Source organism: Salvelinus namaycush, chromosome 2 (genome assembly GCF_016432855.1).
Source record: "Salvelinus namaycush isolate Seneca chromosome 2, SaNama_1.0, whole genome shotgun sequence".
Taxonomy (NCBI): domain Eukaryota; kingdom Metazoa; phylum Chordata; class Actinopteri; order Salmoniformes; family Salmonidae; genus Salvelinus; species Salvelinus namaycush.
Window position 1 is genome coordinate 63,296,732 of NC_052308.1, and position 21,516 is coordinate 63,318,247.

Sequence of the window (21,516 nt, forward strand, 5' to 3'; positions counted from 1 at the left end):
GTATCAGGTGAGACTGGACACTGGTCCATCATTGAAATGTTGGGAAAAATTACAACTGTTTCTCTCTTTGGGTACAAAAATGAGCTAGCTGATATCTTAAGTGCTTTACAGTGGGTGTACTGTTTGCTCTACATAGTCCTCACCAATTCAGCTACACAGACCTTCCTCCATCTCTTCCATGTCTCTGTCTCACGCCTTCATGTGAATATGGAAATGTATCAGACTATGTCTGTCTACACTATCTATCAAACTATTGCTGTCATCTGATATATTTTGATACATTCGGGTTATCATTTACACTTGTCTAATGATGTGATAAACTCAAGTTACCTTGAAGTATAACATTTTGTACAATTCAAAAATAGTCTGAGAACACTGCACTCACTCCAAGAAGACTCTTTTCCCTGCCAGGAGCCAGGCCTTCATTGGTCTCAGAGGGAGGTCCAGTGGGATCCTTCCCTGGGCTTTCAGTGTACAGAATTGCCTCTTGAGCATTTTCTGCAATAGAGTCTTCAATTAGTTACTAAACCAGTTAGAATGTGGCAAGAAGAGAGTTATATGAATTGGTTCATGGCACAAACTAACGGCTCCTCCATGGAGAATGATGAGGCCTTTTTTGATTATTTGTTTTTGTTGCCCAAAGCTCTGCAGAAAGAGCAAGGGTTACTGAGCACAGAACCCAAGACCAGATGTCTACAGCAGTACATCTGTCTTTTTCAAATGAATGCTGGAAAAGGTTATCTTAATGGGAAGAATATACATTATACCTTACATAGAACAACAACATGCAATATAAACAATGAAAGTGCAGATGAGATTAATGAGACCTTAATTATGATGAGGAAGTCATCTTAGATGATCGATAAATTGGTTGTATAGCTAACAGATTCGATATGATTCAAGTAACGTGTTTTTCGAAAATGTCGAATGCGTACAATATCGGTCCTTCTCATTATGGGAAGACCTACTTACCTTACTGAGAACAGGAAAAAATAGACGATTTTTTGATTGACTTGAATGAAGAATTGGCGTTTGCTATCGATTTACTGTAGGTTGGTTGTGATTGTGAATAAATTAACCTCTGAGTAATACACATAGAATTTGGAATTCAAATGTATGTTATTGGACATTGTGACGAGCATGGAATTCTAATATAGATTCTATTTCTATGGTGACACGTTCCTTATTGCGCACAGCGTCGTACATTTCTGAGCACATTTATTTATCCTGTTGTAACATTTGCCCCTGGCCAATCCTATTTCTTCCTAATGAATACAGATCCTGTAACATTTTTACTCGATGTCACTGGAAAAAACGTCATTTATGATGGTTTATTGGCATTGGCAATTCGCATACAAAAGGGTTAGAGAAATATATAAAACATGCAATACAATATTAAAATGTGTTGGTTTAAAAATCGCTTCAAAATTGAAGACAACAGGCTAGTTAAAGTAGGCTATATGGAATGAATTACAGAATCAATCAATACGATTTACAGTATGCTTAGGTATCAACATTTTTCAAAATACAAAATGGATAAGAATATTCCAAATAATGTTCAATGCTTTGAGTTAACAATCATTTGATTGAAATCGAGGATTTAGGCCTCTTAAATACATGTTTAATTAATATTAACTTACACACCTGTTATACATTTCACTCTCACAACCTGGTCAATATGTGTTTCATTAATTGGACAGATAGCCAAGATGTATAAATCATTAGCCAAAACAATTTCAAAGTATTCCAATAGGCCCAACTGTCTCCCTACGCCACTAAAACTGATGTTATTTTTGTGTTAACGGTGATGTTTACAGTAATTTATTGCTATTTACTTTTAATGAATTAACAATTAATTTAACATTTTGATATAGGCTAAGAGGAGTGGAACCCAGTCATTGAGAGGAACACATCTATACTGAATCCTCTGGTAGCCTTGGTGCCAGTAGTCATTCCTATGCCACTGGGTGTCACTGTCTCTCTCTCTCGACAGATGCAGCTATACTGATCAAAAACATAAATGCAACATGCTACAACTTCAACGATGTTACCGAGATATAAGTTAATTTAAGGCAACCAGTCAATTTAAATAAATAAATTAGGCCCTAATCTATGGATTTCACATGACTGGGCATAGGCCCACCCACTGGGGAGCCAGGCCCAGCCAATCAGAATGAGGGCTTTATTACAGACAGAAATACTCCCCAATTTAATCAGCTGTCCTGGTGGCTGGTCTCAGATGATCCCACAGGTGAAGAAGTCACATGTGGAGGTCCTGGGCTGGCGCGGTTACACGTGGTCCGCAGTTGTGAGGCCGATTGGACGTACTGCCAAATTCTCTAAAACGACGTTGGAGGTGGCTTATGGTAGATACATTTACATTCAATGATCTGGCAACAGCTCTAGTGGACATTCCTGCAGTCAGCATGCCAATTACACACTCCCTCAACTTGAGACATCTGAGGTATTTTGTTGTGTGACAAAATTGCACATTTTAGAGTGGCTCTATATTCTCACCAGGACAAGGTGCACCGGTGTAATGATCATGCTGTTTAATCAGCTTCTTGAAATGCCACACCTGTCAGGTGGATGGATTATCTCGGCAAAGGAGAAATGCTCACTAACAGGAATGTAAATACATTTCAGCACAAAATCGGAGAGAAATATGCTTTTTGTGCGTATGGACAATGTCTGGGATCTTTAATTTCAGCTCATGAAACATGGGACCAACACTTTACATGTTGCTCTAATATTTTTGTTCAGTACACTGTACATGTCTCTCTGTTGTGTTAAAATACTGTAATGTGAAGCAGTGACAACCAGAAGGGTGAGTGTTATACGCTGTTCTAACTCTAAAACACACTATTATCATGGACATAACAAATTGATACCCCCATACAAACCAATGAGACATTTTGACAAAACTGGTTTTATTCCACACTGCTTTTTACATGCTTGTCTTCTTCATTGGTCCTTTTTCCATGAGCTGGTTTCCTGTAAAAGGTTGCTGTAATGAGTGATCAAGATGACACCGGATCAAAACCTGTCAGCAGCATCAATATCAACAGTGCACAAACAGCTTAATGTTGGTGTTTATCACTAATGTCTAATGTAGGAAAAAGGGCACAATTGTATTATGACTGAATAGTGTTCTGGAGCAACTGTGATGCCTTTTTGATTGTGTATGAATTAAATGGATTAATTTGACATTGACTGACAGTTTAGTAGCCTATAATACTGAACAGTCTCTCACCCCAAAGTTCTCCCAGCCCCTGATCTCTGTGCGTCTCCTGGACAGGAGGTGTCCACCAGCTGCCGGTGCCCGTGGAGGGTGAAGTTGGCCTGCAGGCGCCCGGCATCCACTGCACACTTGGCCAGGTCTTGGCGTACCAGATCCAGGGCATGGCGTGAGGGCAAAGAGGAGCAGTAGTTGCCAATGAAGGCCACGCCGTAACCGTAAGAGTTCTGCCCCCTGGTGTGGGTGCCAAGGTGATGCCAGCCGCGCCCCTCGTAGATGTACCTGTCAGAACCCACCACAAAGCTGAGGGGAACATACATATAAGAGTTGGAGTGATAAAACAAATTGCATTATCTCACAACCCTGATTCCTGTTATAGCATCTTGTCATTATATATTGCTATACTGTGTAACATCATGTCAAGATTTGCTATAATATGACTGCTTCAGTAATTGTAGGCTGACACAGCACACTTGTCTCCATCTATGAAGCTTAGTATAAAGGGTTTGTTAATATCTGCGAATGGATGAGGGGGTCAAAGGTCACCTATATCCGATGTCGGCCCAACCGTGGTCTTCTTGGTGGAAGCGCTGCATGGCCCTCCTGGAGCACTGCCAGAAGGAGTGACAGGGCCTGTATGGCTCGTAGGTGTGGTGGATATACAGGAAGGGGAGGGGCAGGGCAAGAGGGAAGGGAGACCCTCGGTAGGGTGCCGCTCCCCACTGACACAATGGGATGATGGGAGGGCAGTCTAGAGAGGAGAGGTTGAATCAGAGCAGAACAGGTTCAATTACTCTTCATATTTACAGACCAATTTTCTGTAGTCTTCAAATTAATAGCCATTTATTACCTACAATTTCATAATTATAGGGGTAAATGATTCCCTCTCCCCCACCCTGAGACTCACCCCAGTATCTGTGGACAAATTCCAGCATTCCGTCTCTAACTGCTTTTTCCACCCCTGTATCCTTGGCTATCCACCGAGTGTCCTCCAGCCTCCACACCAGGTATAGGGTCTCCATCACCTGCCTCTGATTGTCCAAGGTGCCCAGCAGGGCTTGGGAAATCTCTCAACGCTTGGGGCCGATGTGGCTGGATACAACACCCAGGTCTTGCCCCTCCAGGACATGGTTGTAGTAACCTTTCAGCACCCCGCTGAGTTTACCAGGCTGTTCAGAGGGGGCCAGGGTGGCAAGATCCATGCTCAAGATGGACCCATCCATTCCCCCGTTGACGAGGGCATCGGTGGCCAGGGTGGGCACCCGCGACAGCTTGAACACCCTGGGGTGGGTTACGTTGTCCCAGCAGCCATCCGGCTCCAGACGCTGAGCGGGTGGAAAGTCCTGGAGGCTAAGGAACGACAACCCTATGTTTTTTGGCCAAAGTGAGGGGAAACATGCCCAGAGGAGGGGTGCCCTCCAGCTTAGCTTTCAGACACACCTCAATGCCTAGTAGCATTGGAGCGATGGCCACTGTGGTGCCATATTGGATCAGTACGACCCCTCACTCCTCACCACGGTCCGTCACAAAAAGGTGGATGGCTGTGTCGAAGTAGCCTAAGAGAGTGGTGCTGAACACAGCGGTGTGGGTGTGGATGATGTTGTTTGAGGCCCCCAGGAAGTGCAGGATTAGTGGGTCCTCGTGTCTTGCCATCCTGCGTAGCCTCCTCATTGAGACATCTGATCTGATGCTATCATAATAATGGGAAGCTGAGACATCCATTTCACAACTCTGTCTAGGGGCCTGTCCCATTCACCAGTTCTGTCAACTGTTTGGATCAAACCTGAAATTCATACATTAACGACAGCAATATGTAGAATATTTATTGAATGACATTTAATAGAACATCATCACCATCTGTGGGTCGTCTGACACAGATACATGTGGTTGTTTGTGCTCAGTGGCTTTTGGGCTCAGTTTCCTGTCTAAACCAGCTGCACTTCCTACCATGTGTGTTTCATGAGATTGTGACCGTGAGTTTGAATTGGACCGGCAGCCAAGAATTCTGATCCAACACCATTGGATAGGTGAAAACAGGGTTCCACAAAACAGTTCTCTCTGATCAGTGCCAGACCAGAGAACCATTTTCAAAGTACTCTCCTTTGAGTTATGGATTCTCTTTTGAAATGTCTCCTTATGCAACCTAAAACTGACTTAGTTAGAAGACATACTAGCAACTTCCAATAGCTTTGTCAAAGCCCCACCACTAGAACCATCATTTATCTAAACCTTTACTCAGAAACACTGGAGGGCACTATTACACCAATATAACTGAACTGTCATCAGGAGATACAATTGAACATACTGTAACACCTATTTTAAAGTCCCTGTGTTGGTTGCCTGTAGTTTAATAATGGATTTCAAAAGCACTACGTGGCCCTGCACCTGAATACATGTCTGACATGCTTTTAGGATACTGTATGTGCCCGGTCGGTCCCTCAGATCTTCTGGCACGGGTCTTTTAGTTGTTTCAAAGGTGAGAACCAAAACGTTTGGTGGGGCTGCCTTCAGCCACTATGGTCCTGGCCTTTGGAACAGCCTGCCGGAGGATCTGAGCATTTCAATGATCTTGAGAGGATGTCTACAGCAGTACATCTGTCTTTTTCAAATGAATGCTGGAAAAGGTTATTTTAATGGGAAGAATATACATTATACCTTACATAGAACAACAACATGCAATATAAACAATGAAAGTGCATATGAGATTAATGAGACCTTAATTATGATGAGGAAGTCATCTTAGATGATCGATAAATTGGTTGTATAGCTAACAGATTCGATATGATTCAAGTAACGTGTTTTTCGAAAATGTCGAATGCGTACAATATCGGTCCTTCTCATTAAGGGAAGACCTACTTACCTTACTGAGAACAGGAAAAAATATACGATTTTTTGATTGACTTGAATGAAGAATTCGCGTTTGCTATCGATTTACTGTAGGTTGGTTGTGATTGTGAATAAATTAAAGTCTGAGTAATACACATAGAATTTGGAATTCAAATGTATGTTATAGGACATTGTGACGAGCATGGAATTCTAATATAGATTCTATTTCTATGGTGACACGTTCCTTATTGCGCACATGGTCGTACATTTCTGAGCACATTTATTTATCCTGTTGTAACATTTGCCCCTGGCCAATCCTATTTCTCCCTAATGAATACAGATCCTGTAACATTTTTACGCTATGTCACTGGGGAAAAAAACGTAATTTATGATGGTTTATTGGCATTGGCAATTCGCATACAAAAGGGTTAGAGAAATATATAAAACATGCAATACAATATTAAAATGTGTTGGTTTAAAAATCGCTTCAAAATTGAAGACAACAGGCTATTTAAAGTAGGCTATATGGAATGAATTACAGAATCAATCAATACGATTTACAGTATGCTTAGGTATCAACATTTTTCAAAATACAAAATGGATAAGAATATTCCAAATAATGTTCAATGCTTTGAGTTAACAATCATTTGATTGAAATCGAGGATTTAGGCCTCTTAAATACATGTTTAATTAATATTAACTTACACACCTGTTATACATTTCACTCTCACAACCTGGTCAATATGTGTTTCATGAATTGGACAGATAGCCAAGATGTATAAATCATTAGCCAAAACAATTTCAAAGTATTCCAATAGGCCCAACTGTCTCCCTACGCCACTAAAACTGATGTTATTTTTGTGTTAACGGCGATGTTTACAGTAATTTATTGCTATTTACTTTTTAATGAATTAACAATTAATTTAACATTTTGATATAGGCTCAGAGGAGTGGAACCCAGTCATTGAGAGGAACACATCTATACTGGATCCTCTGGTAGCCTTGGTGCCAGTAGTCATTCCTATATCACTGGGTGTCACTGTCTCTCTCTCTCGACAGATGCAGCTATACTGATCAAAAACATAAATGCAACATGCTACAACTTCAACGATGTTACCGAGATATAAGTTAATTTAAGGCAACCAGTCAATTTAAATAAATAAATTAGGCCCTAATCTATGGATTTCACATGACTGGGCATAGGCCCACCCACTGGGGAGCCAGGCCCAGCCAATCAGAATGAGGGCTTTATTACAGACAGAAATACTCCCCAATTTAATCAGCTGTCCTGGTGGCTGGTCTCAGATGATCCCACAGGTGAAGAAGTCACATGTGGAGGTCCTGGGCTGGCGCGGTTACACGTGGTCCGCAGTTGTGAGGCCGATTGGACGTACTGCCAAATTCTCTAAAACAACGTTGGAGGTGGCTTATGGTAGATACATTTACATTCAATGATCTGGCAACAGCTCTAGTGGACATTCCTGCAGTCAGCATGCCAATTACACACTCCCTCAACTTGAGACATCTGAGGTATTTTGTTGTGTGACAAAATTGCACATTTTAGAGTGGCTCTATATTCTCACCAGGACAAGGTGCACCTGTGTAATGATCATGCTGTTTAATCAGCTTCTTGAAATGGCACACCTGTCAGGTGGATGGATCTCAGCAAAGGAGAAATGCTCACTAACAGGAATGTAAATACATTTCAGCACAAAATCGGAGAGAAATATGCTTTTTGTGCGTATGGACAATGTCTGGGATCTTTAATTTCAGCTCATGAAACATGGGACCAACACTTTACATGTTGCTCTAATATTTTTGTTCAGTACACTGTACATGTCTCTCTGTTGTGTTACAATACTGTAATGTGAAGCAGTGACAACCAGAAGGGTGAGTGTTATACGCTGTTCTAACTCTAAAACACACTATTATCATGGACATAACAAATTGATACCCCCATACAAACCAATGAGACATTTTGACAAAACTGGTTTTATTCCACACTGCTTTTTACATGCTTGTCTTCTTCATTGGTCCTTTTTCCATGAGCTGGTTTCCTGTAAAAGGTTGCTGTAATGAGTGATCAAGATGACACCGGATCAAAACCTGTCAGCAGCATCAATATCAACAGTGCACAAACAGCTTAATGTTGGTGTTTATCACTAATGTCTAATGTAGGAAAAAGGGCACAATTGTATTATGACTGAATAGTGTTCTGGAGCAACTGTGATGCCTTTTTGATTGTGTATGAATTAAATGGATTAATTTGACATTGACTGACAGTTTAGTAGCCTATAATACTGAACAGTCTCTCACCCCAAAGTTCTCCCAGCCCCTGATCTCTGTGCGTCTCCTGGACAGGAGGTGTCCACCAGCTGCTGGTGCCCGTGGAGGGTGAAGTTGGCCTGCAGGCGCCCGGCATCCACAGCACACTTGGCCAGGTGTTGGCGTACCAGATCCAGGGCATGGCGTGAGGGCAGAGAGGAGCAGTAGTTGCCAATGAAGGCCACGCCGTAACCGTAAGAGTTCTGCCCCCTGGTGTGGGTGCCAAGGTGATGCCAGCCGCGCCCCTCGTAGATGTACCTGTCAGAACCCACCACAAAGCTGAGGGGAACATACATTTAGGAGTTGGAGTGATAAAACAAATTGCATTATCTCACAACCCTGATTCCTGTTATAGCATCTTGTCATTTTATATTGCACAGTTATACAGTGTAATAAATATCATGTCACGTTCTTTCAAAATTGAACCCAGAAGCAGACCAGGACAAGGAGCGTAGGAAGAAGGTGAGTATTTATTTACAAGTAAATGTGAATGGGTAGATATATCCAGGTGGCGTAGCGGGCAGCGGTGGTGAATTGATGGGAGTAAATAGGTGAATCCAATGGAGTAGCGGAATCCTCCGTCGACCAGGCGTGAATGGGGTGAATGATCCGGGTGAGTAACTGAAGGCAAAACAAACGGAGGTAAGTTCAAGGCAAGCAATACGTAAACAAAAATAACAAAACAAATACTATCCAACGGGAGTCTGATACTATGGCACAACATACTGTTCATGGCTAACGATCCGGCAGGGAATGGAAGTCAGGTCAGAGCTTTTGAAGGGGAGAGATGATGATCAGGACAGGTGTGCAGATTACTGATGGGACACAGGTGCGGGTGAACATCAATCTCCCAACAAGCTAATTCGCCCGGCAACCAGACAGGGTGCGTTCCAGGACACCTGAAACACACTCCAGGACAGACACACAGGCAAACCCAGACTCAGGAAGCGGGATTCGTGACAGTACCCCCCCTCCGACGAACGCCACCGGGCGGACTACCTGGAGCGCCAGGGTGGAGGCGGTAGAAGTCACGAAGCAGGTCGTCATCCAGGATCTGACGCCGAGGAATCCAACTCCTCTCCTCTGGACCATATCCTTCCCAATCCACTAAATACTGGTACCCTCGACCCCGCCGTCTGGAGTCCATGATGCGGCGCACCGTGTAGACAGGACCACCTCCGATCATCCGAGGAGGAGGAGGACGAGGAGGAGGGGGCAACAGAGGACTGAGGTGAACCGGCTTGAGGCAGGAGACATGAAAGGTGGGATGTACTCTAAGAGTTGCAGGCAACTTGAGTCGAACCACAACAGGATTAATGATTCTCTCCACTACAAACGGACCAATGAACTTCGGTGACAACTTTCTCGACTCAGTCCGTAAAGGAAGATCCCGTGTAGCCAACCAAACCTTATCTCCGACCGTATAAGCTGGGGCAGGAATACGGCGACGATTCGCCTGGATCTGATACCGGTCAGACACTCTAAGGAGAGCCTTCCTGGCCCGATGCCAGGTCCGGTGGCAACGACGAATGTGGGTCTGGACAGAGGGAACCGAGAGATCCCTTTCCTGAGAAGGAAACAAAGGAGGTTGGTAACCGTACAGGCATTGGAAGGGGGACATCCCAGTGGCAGATGACGGAAGGGTATTATGGGCATACTCGACCCAGGGTAATTGAGATGACCAAGAGGTAGGATCAGAGGAGACAAGACAACGCAGCGTGGACTCCATCTTCTGGTTGGCTCTCTCCGCCTGACCATTAGATTGTGAATGAAATCCAGAAGTGAGACTGACTGTAGCTCCAATGGCCAAACAGAAAGATCTCCAGACAGCAGAGGTAAACTGAGGACCACGGTCAGAAACAATGTCACTGGGCAATCCGTGGACCCTGAAAACCTCCCTAACCAAGATCTCAGACGTCTCCGTAGCCGATGGAAGCTTGGAGAGAGGGACAAAATGAGCAAACTTGCTGAATCTGTCCACAATGGTCAGAATGACCGTGTTCCCAACAGAAGGGGGCAATCCTGTGACAAAATCCAGGGCCAGATGCGACCAAGGTCGCCGAGGAATAGGTAGGGGGTGAAGAAGCCCAGAGCTGGGCCGATTGGTACTTTTGTTCTGAGCACAAACAGGACATGCGGCAACAAACCTCCGGGTATCTTCTCCCATGGCAGGCCACCAAAATCGTCTGCGCAGTAGCGACATAGTCCGAGCAACGCCAGGGTGACAAGCTATCTTGCTGGCGTGGGACCACTGAAGAACAGCAGAACGGACCGACTCAGGCACGAACAACCGACCGGGTGGACCGTTACCAGGGCCGGGCTGCGTCCGAAGGGCCGCCATCACATCCTCCTCAATCCTCCATGTAACGGTTCCCACGACAACATTCTGGGGAAGAATCGTCTCAGTCTTGGCCCCACTCTCCTCCGTCTTAGAGAACATCCGGGACAGGGCGTCCGCCTTCCCGTTCTTCGACCCAGGTCGGAACGTCAGGGAAAAATTGAAGCGTCCAAAAAACAACGCCCACCTGGCCTGACGGGCGTTGAGACGTTTAGCCGATTGCACGTAAGCCAGATTCTTGTGGTCAGTCCAGACCACAAACGGTTGCTCCGCTCCCTCCAACCAGTGACGCCACTCCTCCAAGGCAAGCTTCACAGCGAGAAGCTCCCGGTTACCCACATCGTAGTTTCTTTCAGCTGGAGAAAGACGACAAGAGTAGAAAGCGCAGGGATGGAGTTTACCGTCAGTGGAGCTACGCTGGGACAGGATGGCGCCCACCCCCACATCAGACGCGTCCACTTCAACAACAAACTGACGGGAAGTGTCAGGTTGAGAGAGAATCGGGGCGTTGGTGAATCGGCTCTTCAAGTCCAGAAATGCTCGGTCTGCCTCAGGAGTCCAACAGAAATTTCTGGTGCAAGACGTCAGGGCAGTTAAAGGGGCGGCCACCCGGCTGTAATCACGGATAAACCTCCGATAGAAGTTCGCAAACCCCAGAAATCTCTGGAGCTGCAATCTCGTACCGGGCTGGACCCAATCCCGAACCGCCCGAACCTTCTCTTGGTCCATCTTGATCTCTCCCCTGGATATGATGTACCCGAGAAATGACGTCGTGTGGGCGTGAAAATCACACTTCTCAGCCTTCACGAACAGACGGTTCTCCAATAACCGCTGCAGGACCTGCTTGACATGCAGAACGTGGCTAGAAAGCTCCTTCGAGAAGATGAGGATATCATCCAGGTAAACGAACACAAAAATTCCAATCATATCTCTCAGAACGTCATTTACCATACTTTGGAACACAGCCGGAGCGTTGGTCAGTCCAAACGGCATCACTTGGTACTCAAAATGTCCCATCGGAGTATTGAACCCAGTCAACCACTCGTCCCCCTCTTTGATCCGAACCAAATGATACGCATTACGTAAATCAAGCTTCGTAAAAACCGTAGCACCCTGTAAGGAATCGAAAGCCGAGCTCATCAAGGGAAGGGGATACTTGTTCTTGACCGTAATATCATTCAACCCCCGATAATCAATACACGGTCGAAGAGAGCCATCCTTCTTGCTCACAAAAAAAAATCCTGCTCCCAGAGGTGATGACGAGGGCCGAATGAGACCTGCAGCTAGAGACTCCTTGATGTAGGTCTCCAAGGCCTCACGTTCAGGTCGAGAGATACTGTATAACCGTCCCTTGGGAAAGGCAGCTCCAGGAAACAGATTAATCGCACAGTCATAAGGTCGGTGGGGAGGAAGGGACAGAGCCTTCTGTTTACTGAATACTTCACCCAACTCGTGATATGTTTCTGGAACCAGAGACAAATCAGGAGGAGCAGAGTCACTGACCTGACTGGAAACAGCAGGAGAACAGGCAGTCCTAAGGCAGTTAGCATGACACTCAATGCTCCAACTAGTTACCTTACCCGTCACCCAATCAAACGAGGGATTGTGTTCCTTCAGCCAGGGGTAACCAAGAACCAGAGGAACATGGGGCGAGGACAGAATGAGGAAGGAGATCAACTCTGAATGATTCCCCGACACCAACATCTTAACCGGTTCAGTCCTCATAGTGATCCGTGCCAGACTACTCCCGTTCAGAGTGGTTGCTTCAATGGCTTCCGGCAATTGCTCCTTGGAAAGCCCCAGCTGTTCCACCAAGTCGGCATCAATAAAGCTGCCATCGGCACCTGAATCGATAAGAGCGTTCATCTCTAATCTCTGATCCTTATTCATAAGGGTCGCAGGAAAACGGGGTCTGACAGGATCCTTGAGAGATTGAAACTGGCTCGCTAAAATTCCTCCCAAAACTAGCGAGCCGGGCAGTTTAACGGGCGCTGTGGACAAGCGGAGATGTAATGTCCCGAGCTACCACAGTAGAAACAGCTGTTGGTCTTACGTCTACGTTGGCGCTCCTCCTTAGTTAGCCCGTGTCGCCCCACTTGCATTGGTTCAGAATCTGGTGGCAAGACCCCTCCACTAATACCGTGTGGGGAATAACGATCAATACTTTCTGGTTCACTTCCTGAACCGAATGGTAACCGAGTGGCTGATTGATTGGATGGGCCCCACTGCTTCTCCCTCCTTCTCTCTCTGACTCTATTATCTACCCGAATAGATAAAGTGACCAAGCTGTCTAGGTCACTAGGCTCTGGATAAGATATCAGCTCGTCCTTAAGTTCCTCCGACAACCCCTTGTAAAAAACCGCTTGTAGTGACTCCTCATTCCAACCACTCTCCACCGCCAATGTCCTGAACTCGATCATAAAATCTGCCACACTGCGAGCTCCTTGGCGAAGAGAGAACAAACGTTTAGCTGCGTCCTTACCTCGGACTGGATGATCAAAAAGCTTTCTCATCTCTCCCGTGAACTCCTGATATGAAGCCGTGCAGGTTCCCTGTCGTTCCCAAATGGCTGAAGCCCATTCCAGAGCTCTTCCACGCAGCAGTTCAATAACAAAGGCTATCCTAGCCTTGTCCGTGGCGTAAGAATGGGGCTGCAGATCAAACACTAACCCACACTGCATAAGAAACGAACGGCATCTTCCCAAATCCCCTTCATATTTATCAGGCGTCGGTACCTTGGGTTCACGGAAGGAAACCGCTCCAGACCCGGCAGGTGAGATGGGTGAAACAGGTGGTGAATGAATCGCCGGCAAACTGAGCTGATCCTGGATTTGTGTCAAGCTAGCAGATAAGTTCTGGATTGAACTCGCTATCTCCTGTAGCGCCGTATTGTGTTGTCCCAATGTCTTCCCCTGCTGGGTAATGGCATGGCAAACGGAGTCCAGGTCCGCTGGGTTCATCCTTGGCCGGATCGTTCTGTCACGTTCTTTCAAAATTGAACCCAGAAGCAGACCAGGACAAGGAGCGTAGGAAGAAGGTGAGTATTTATTTACAAGTAAATGTGAATGGGTAGATATATCCAGGTGGCGTAGCGGGCAGCGGTGGTGAATTGATGGGAGTAAATAGGTGAATCCAATGGAGTAGCGGAATCCTCCGTCGACCAGGCGTGAATGGGGTGAATGATCCGGGTGAGTAACTGAAGGCAAAACAAACGGAGGTAAGTTCAAGGCAAGCAATACGTAAACAAAAATAACAAAACAAATACTATCCAACGGGAGTCTGATACTATGGCACAACATACTGTTCATGGCTAACGATCCGGCAGGGAATGGAAGTCAGGTCAGAGCTTTTGAAGGGGAGAGATGATGATCAGGACAGGTGTGCAGATTACTGATGGGACACAGGTGCGGGTGAACATCAATCTCCCAACAAGCTAATTCGCCCGGCAACCAGACAGGGTGCGTTCCAGGACACCTGAAACACACTCCAGGACAGACACACAGGCAAACCCAGACTCAGGAAGCGGGATTCGTGACATATCATGTCAAGATTTGCTATAATATGACTGCTTCAGTAATTGTAGGCTGACACAGCACACTTGTCTCCATTTATGAAGCTTAGTATAAAGGGTTTGTTAATATCTGCGAATGGATGAGGGGGTTTAAAGGTCACCTATATCCGATGTCGGTCCAGCCGCGGTCTTCTTGGTGGAAGCGCTGCATGGCCCTCATGCTCCTGGAGCACTGCCAGAAGGAGTGACAGGTCCTGTCTGGCTCGAAGGTGTGGTGGATATACAGGAAGGGGAGAGGCAGGGCAAGAGGGAAGGGAGACCCTTGGTAAGGTGCCGCCACTGACACCGTGGGATGATGGGAGGGCAGTCTGGAGAAGAGAGGTTGAACCAGAGTAGAACAGGTTCAATTACTCTTCATATTTACAGACCAATTTTCTGTAGACTTCAAATGAATGGCCACCTCCCGGGTGGCGCAGTGGTCTAGGGCACTGCATCGCAGTGCTAACTGCGCCACCAGAGTCTCTGGGTTTACGCCCAGGCTCTGTCGCAGCCGGCCGCAACCGGGAGGTCCGTGGGGCGACGCACAATTGGCATAGCGTCGTCCGGGTTAGGGAGGGTTTGGCCGGTAGGGATATCCTTGTCTCAGTATGTAAATGTAATAAAATGTAATAAAATGTATGCACTCTACTGTAAGTCGCTCTGGATAAGAGCGTCTGCTAAATGACTAAAATGTAAATGTAAAAATGTATCACCTACAATTTCATAATTACAGGGGTAAATTATTCTCTCACCCTGAGACTCACCCCAGTATCTGTGGACAAATTCCAGAATTCCGTTTCTCAATGCTTTTTCCACCCCTGTATCCTTGGCTATCCACTGAGCGTCCTCCAGCCTCCACACCAGGTATAGGGTCTCCATCACCTGCCTCTGATTGTCCAAGGTGCCCAGCAGGGCTTGGGAAATCTCTCGACGCTTGGGGCCGATGTGGCTGGATACAACCCCAAGGTCTTGCCCCTCCAGGACATGGTTGTAGTAACCTTTCAGCACCCCGCTGAGTTTACCAGGCTGTTCAGAGGGGGCCAGGGTGGCAAGATCCATGCTCAAGATGGACCCATCCATTCCCCCGTTGACGAGGGCATCGGTGGCCAGGGTGGGCATCCGCGACATCTGGAACACTCTGGGGTGGGTCACGTTGTCCAATCAGCCGTCTGGCTCCAGACGCTGAGCGATTGGAAAGTCCTGGAGGCTAAGGAATGACAACCCTAGGTTTTTGGCTAAGGTGAGGGGAAACATGCCCAGAGGAGGGGTGCCCTCCAGCTTAGCTTTCAGACCCACCTCAATGCCTAGAAGCATGGGAGCGATGGCCACTGTGGTGCCATCTTGGGTCAGAACGACCCCTCTCTCCTCACCATGGTCCGTCTCAAAATGGTGGATGGCTTTGTCGAATATGCCAAAGAGAGTGGTGCTGAACACAGAGGTGTGGGTGTGGATGATGTTGTTGGAGGCCCCCTGGAAGTGCAGGGTGAGTGGGTCCTCGTGTCTTGCCGTCCTGCGTAGCCTCCTCATTGAGACATCTGATCTGATGCTATGATAATAATGGGAAGCTGAGACATCCATTTTACAACTCTGTCTAGAGGCCTGTCCCATTCACCAGTTCTATCAACTATTCGGATCAAACTTGAAATTGATACATTAGCGACAGCCATATGTAGAATATTTATTGAATGACATTTAATAGAACATCATCACCATCTGTGGGTCGTCTGACCCAGATACATGTGGTTGTTTGTGCTCAGTGGCTTTTGGGCTCAGTTTCCTGTCTAAACCAGCTGCACTTCCTACCATGTGTGTTTCATGAGATTGTGACTGTGCGTTTGAATTGGACCGGCAGCCAAGAATTCTGATCCAACACCATTGGATAGGTGAAAACAGGGTTCCACAAAGCAGTTCTCTCTGATCAGTGCCATACCAGAGAACCATTTTCAAAGTACTCTCCTTTGAGTTGTGGATTCTCTTTTGAAATGTCTCCTTATGCAACCTAAAACTGACTTAGTTAGAAGACATACTAGCAACTTCTAATAGCTTTGTCAATACCCCACCACTAGAACCATCATTTATCTAAACCTTTACTCAGAAACACTGGAGGGCACTATTAGACCAATATAACTGAACTGTCATCAGGAGATACAATTGAACATACTCTACACCTATTTTAAAGTCCCTGTGTTGGTTGCCTGTAGTTTAATAATTGATTTTAAAAGCACTACGTGGCCCTGCACCTGAATACATGTCTGACATGTTTTTAAGATACTGTATGTGCCCGGTCGGTCCCTCAGATCCTCTGGCACGGGTCTTTTAGTTGTTTCAAAGGTGAGAACCAAAACGTTTGGTGGGGCTGCCTTCAGCCACTATGTTCCTGGCCTTTGGAACAGCCTGCCGGAGGATCTGAGGCCCTCAGAAGCTGTAGACATTTTGAAGAGCTACTTTTTAGCCGTGCTTTTGTTTAGTCCTACTATCTATTTTATCCCATTGTATTGATCTTATTTATTTTCATTTATTTTAGTGAATTAGTCTCTCATGTCCACTGTGGTTGTTTTACTATTTTTTTATTCTAACCTTTTATTATTTTATTTTCTATGCACTTTGAAATGCATCATCTGTAAGAAATGTGCTATGCAAATAAAGTTGTGATTTGGTTTTGATGAGGAAAATAGCCCACAGTAGAGCCATTCAACCACAAACTTACATTAATATGCAAAGTGTCTCAAATGATTTCATACATATTTACTAGTGTGTAATGCAGTAATACTGTGATTAATGCATACTTAAGTACTTCTCAAACAGCTTAATAGTCTGGATAATTAATTAGTAAGTGTTCTTTAAAGCATTCTTCATACTATAGTGAGTTATATGAAAAACACTAATGAAAACAGTTTTTTTGTTGTGGTTCAGATCCCCTTTATTTGTATTATTAAAAATAGGCAGTTGGAAGGAAAGGGGGAGATGGTGGAGAAAGTTTGGCCCAGAGTTGTGTGTGCTTGAGTCACTCCTCTTTGGGGAGGCTGTTGGAGCATGTGAAGAACTTCCACACACGTCGGAAGAATCGTAGAACGGCATTTTTCTTCTGCTTCTTTGTGTCACTGCGCACCACTTTCGCTGCGTTCGACACCTCGGGCACTCCGCTGCACACCTCAGGAAGGCTCTCGTTGGATGCAAAATAGGACTAAACAGACAATGCAGAGCAGTGCGAGAGTCAGAACAACACATATGTCCTTTAGCTGTTTCACAAAACATACCACAGACATCCAAAGTCAAAGATTATAGTAGCTCATTTATAATATTGTCCAGTTTCAGACAACCCTGATGCACCCCACTTAGAAAGACAGTTGACCATTCATTTACAAAACAGGCTTCTTGTTCCTCACCTTTGGGAGTCTTGCAATCATATCATTGAAGTCTTTGGTCAGCTGATCTTCCCAGCCCTCCTTCAGCCACCCTTTGGATCTTACCACCTTGCTGAGGACATTTTCAGTGTCCCGAAGGTCTTCAGCAGCCTCTGTCTTTGTATCACTGGACACCTCTTCCACTGTGTTTGGTGCCTCAGGCACCTCACTGAACATCTCAGGACATTCCCTGCACACCTCAGAATCTCCACTGCATACCTCTGGACCTCCACTGAACACCTCAGGCACTCTAATGCACACCTCAGGACGGCTCTCAGTGGATAGGAGCACCACCTTGCTTAGGCCATTTCCAGTTTTCAGAAGATTTCCAGTAGCCTCTATCTTCATTGTGTCACTGCACACCTCTTCCACTGCGTTTGACGCCTCGGGACCTCTGCTGCACACCTCAGGAAGGCTCTCGGTGGATCCGAAATAGGACTAAACAGACAGTGCAGTAATGAAACAGTAAGGAAAACACATTTGTCATTTAAAACAAAAACTAGGTCAAAGATTATAGTAGCTAATTTATAATATTGTCCAGTTTCAGACAACCCTGATACACCCCACTTACAAAGACGATTGACCTTTCATTTACAAAACAGGATTCTTGTTCCTTACCTTTGGGACTTTTGCAATCATATCATTGAAGTCTCTGGTCAGCTGATCTTCCCAGTCCTGCTTCATCCACCCTTTGGGGTTCACCACCTTGCTGAGGACTTTTCCAGTGTCCAGAAGGTCTTCAGCAGCCTCTGTCGTCTTTGTGTCATTGGACACCTCTTCCACTGCGTTTGACACCTCAGGCACTCCACTGCACACCATAGGCACTCCACTGCAACCCCCAGGCCCTCCACTGCTCACCCCAGGCACTCCACTGCACACCTCAGGACCGCTGCACAGCTCAGCCTCTCCATTGCACACCTCAGGATGGCTCTGGGTGGATAGCTGCACCGCCTTACTCAGGACATTTCCAGTGTCCAGAAGGTCGTCAGCAGCTTCTGTCGTCTTTGTGTCACTGGACATCTCTCCCACTGCATTTGACACCTCAGGCACTCCACTGCACACCTTTGGACCTCTGCTACACATCTCAGGAAGGCTCTCAGTGGATCCGAAATAGGACTAAGCAGACAATGCAGAGCAATGAAAGAGTAAGAACAAAACAGATATCTGTCCTGTTTCATAAAACATACCACAGACATCCAAAGTCAAAGATTATAGCAGCTTATTTGTATTATTGTCCCGCTTGAGACATCTCTGATACACCCAACTTCCAAAGACATTTGACCTTTCATTCACAAAACAGGCTTCTTGGTCCTTACCTTTGGTAGTTCCGTAATCATATCATAGATTGTTGGGGTTAGCTGATCTTTGCAGCTCTCCTTCAGACACCCTTTGGGCTTCACCACCTTGCTGAGGACCTTTCCATCTCCAGCAGCCCCTTTCTCCACACTGACCAGGGCCAGCAGCTCATCCTGAACGTCCACCACATCGTTATTAGGAGACTCCTCTGAAGCCTCCTCATTGGTGTTGTGAATGTCAGCAGCCCCAGCGACACTGGCCGGGCACTTGGTCTTTGGACTTTTCTCTTCAATTAGAGTTTCCTTTGAAGAGGTCTCAGAATGTCCATACAGCTCAGTGAGCTGTAAATGGACAGAGACATACAGAACTATCCTATAGCTACTTCACAAATACAACAAACCAAAGACATCCAAAGTTGACTGTAATTCCAATGTAATATTGACCAACGTTGAACACCATATTATACACAGAAATGACAAAGATGCTTGACATTCTTTTCAAAGAAACAATATTGGCATTGCAGATGGCTCTTATGTCTTACCTCAGTGGCCTGGCATGTCTCATCCTTTAGATGCAAGAAGTTCAACTTCCAACACTCCTCTTTCAGAAGCTGGATGGCTCCGTTGGGCGCCGTGTCCACGATGACATCGGACATCCTTAATTCATCCTGAACTCTCTGGCAACTGACCAGGAGAACTCTCTCTGTCTCCTGTAATTCCATGCCCCTCTTTGTATCCCAAGTCTATGTAACAACATAATATGTAATTAACAGACCGTTGATGTATCAGGTGAGACTGGACACTGGTCCATCATTGAAATGTTGGGAAAAATTACAACTGTTTCTCTCTTTGGGTACAAAAATGAGCTAGCTGATATCTTAAGTGCTTTACAGTGGGTGTACTGTTTGCTCTACATAGTCCTCACCAATTCAGCTACACAGACCTTCCTCCATCTCTTCCATGTCTCTGTCTCACGCCTTCATGTGAATATGGAAATGTATCAGACTATGTCTGTCTACACTATCTATCAAACTATTGCTGTCATCTGATATATTTTGATACATTCGGGTTATCATTTACACTTGTCTAATGATGTGATAAACTCAAGTTACCTTGAAGTATAACGTTTTGTACAATTCAAAAATAGTCTGAGAACACTGCACTCACTCCAAGAAGACTCTTTTCCCTGCCAGGAGCCAGGCCTTCATTGGTCTCAGAGGGAGGTCCAGTGGGATCCTTCCCTGGGCTTTCAGTGTACAGAATTGCCTCTGAGCATTTTCTGCAATAGAGTCTTCAATTAGTTACTAAACCAGTTAGAATGTGGCAAGCAGAGAGTGATATGAATTGGTTCATGGCACAAACTAACGGCTCCTCCATGGAGAATGATGAGGCCTTTTTTGATTATTTGTTTTTGTTGCCCAAAGCTCTGCAGAAAGAGCAAGGGTTACTGAGCACAGAACCCAAGACCAGATGTCTACAGCAGTACATCTGTCTTTTTCAAATGAATGCTGGAAAAGGTTATTTTAATGGGAAAAATATACATTATACCTTACATAGAACAACAACATGCAATATAAACAATGAAAGTGCATATGAGATTAATGAGACCTTAATTATGATGAGGAAGTCATCTTAGATGATCGATAAATTGGTTGTATAGCTAACAGATTCGATATGATTCAAGTAACGTGTTTTTCGAAAATGTCGAATGCGTACAATATCGGTCCTTCTCATTATGGGAAGACCTACTTACCTTACTGAGAACAGGAAAAAATATACGATTTTTTGATTGACTTGAATGAAGAATTCGCGTTTGCTATCGATTTACTGTAGGTTGGTTGTGATTGTGAATAAATTAAAGTCTGAGTAATACACATAGAATTTGGAATTCAAATGTATGTTATAGGACATTGTGACGAGCATGGAATTCTAATATAGATTCTATTTCTATGGTGACACGTTCCTTATTGCGCACATGGTCGTACATTTCTGAGCACATTTATTTATCCTGTTGTAACATTTGCCCCTGGCCAATCCTATTTCTCCCTAATGAATACAGATCCTCTAACATTTTTACGCTATGTCACTGGGAAAAAAAACGTCATTTATGATGGTTTATTGGCATTGGCAATTCGCATACAAAAGGGTTAGAGAAATATATAAAACATGCAATACAATATTAAAATGTGTTGGTTTAAAAATCGCTTCAAAATTGAAGACAACAGGCTATTTAAAGTAGGCTATATGGAATGAATTACAGAATCAATCAATACGATTTACAGTATGCTTAGGTATCAACATTTTTCAAAATACAAAATGGATAAGAATATTCCAAATAATGTTCAATGCTTTGAGTTAACAATCATTTGATTGAAATCGAGGATTTAGGCCTCTTAAATACATGTTTAATTAATATTAACTTACACACCTGTTATACATTTCACTCTCACAACCTGGTCAATATGTGTTTCATTAATTGGACAGATAGCCAAGATGTATAAATCATTAGCCAAAACAATTTCAAAGTATTCCAATAGGCC

The 21,516-nt window shown here is 44.9% G+C and overlaps 1 protein-coding gene and 2 pseudogenes across 1 annotated transcript; all 3 read right to left on the reverse strand.

Annotated features, from left to right (window-relative positions):
* Positions 1 to 2,411: 2,411 nt before the first annotated feature.
* On the reverse strand, positions 2,412 to 4,909 carry LOC120027309 (annotated as a pseudogene).
* Positions 4,910 to 7,737: 2,828 nt separating this feature from the next.
* On the reverse strand, positions 7,738 to 15,855 carry LOC120022630 (annotated as a pseudogene).
* Positions 15,856 to 17,743: 1,888 nt separating this feature from the next.
* On the reverse strand, positions 17,744 to 19,669 carry LOC120022641. Its single transcript, XM_038966620.1, has 5 exons — positions 19,519 to 19,669; positions 18,998 to 19,318; positions 18,300 to 18,797; positions 17,852 to 18,119; positions 17,744 to 17,754 (listed from the first exon to the last, which is right to left on the reverse strand). Exons 1-5 carry the CDS (start codon positions 19,630 to 19,632, stop codon positions 17,744 to 17,746), a joined length of 1,212 nt encoding a protein of 403 aa, XP_038822548.1. The 5' UTR covers positions 19,633 to 19,669.
* Between the last annotated feature and the right edge of the window lie 1,847 nt (positions 19,670 to 21,516).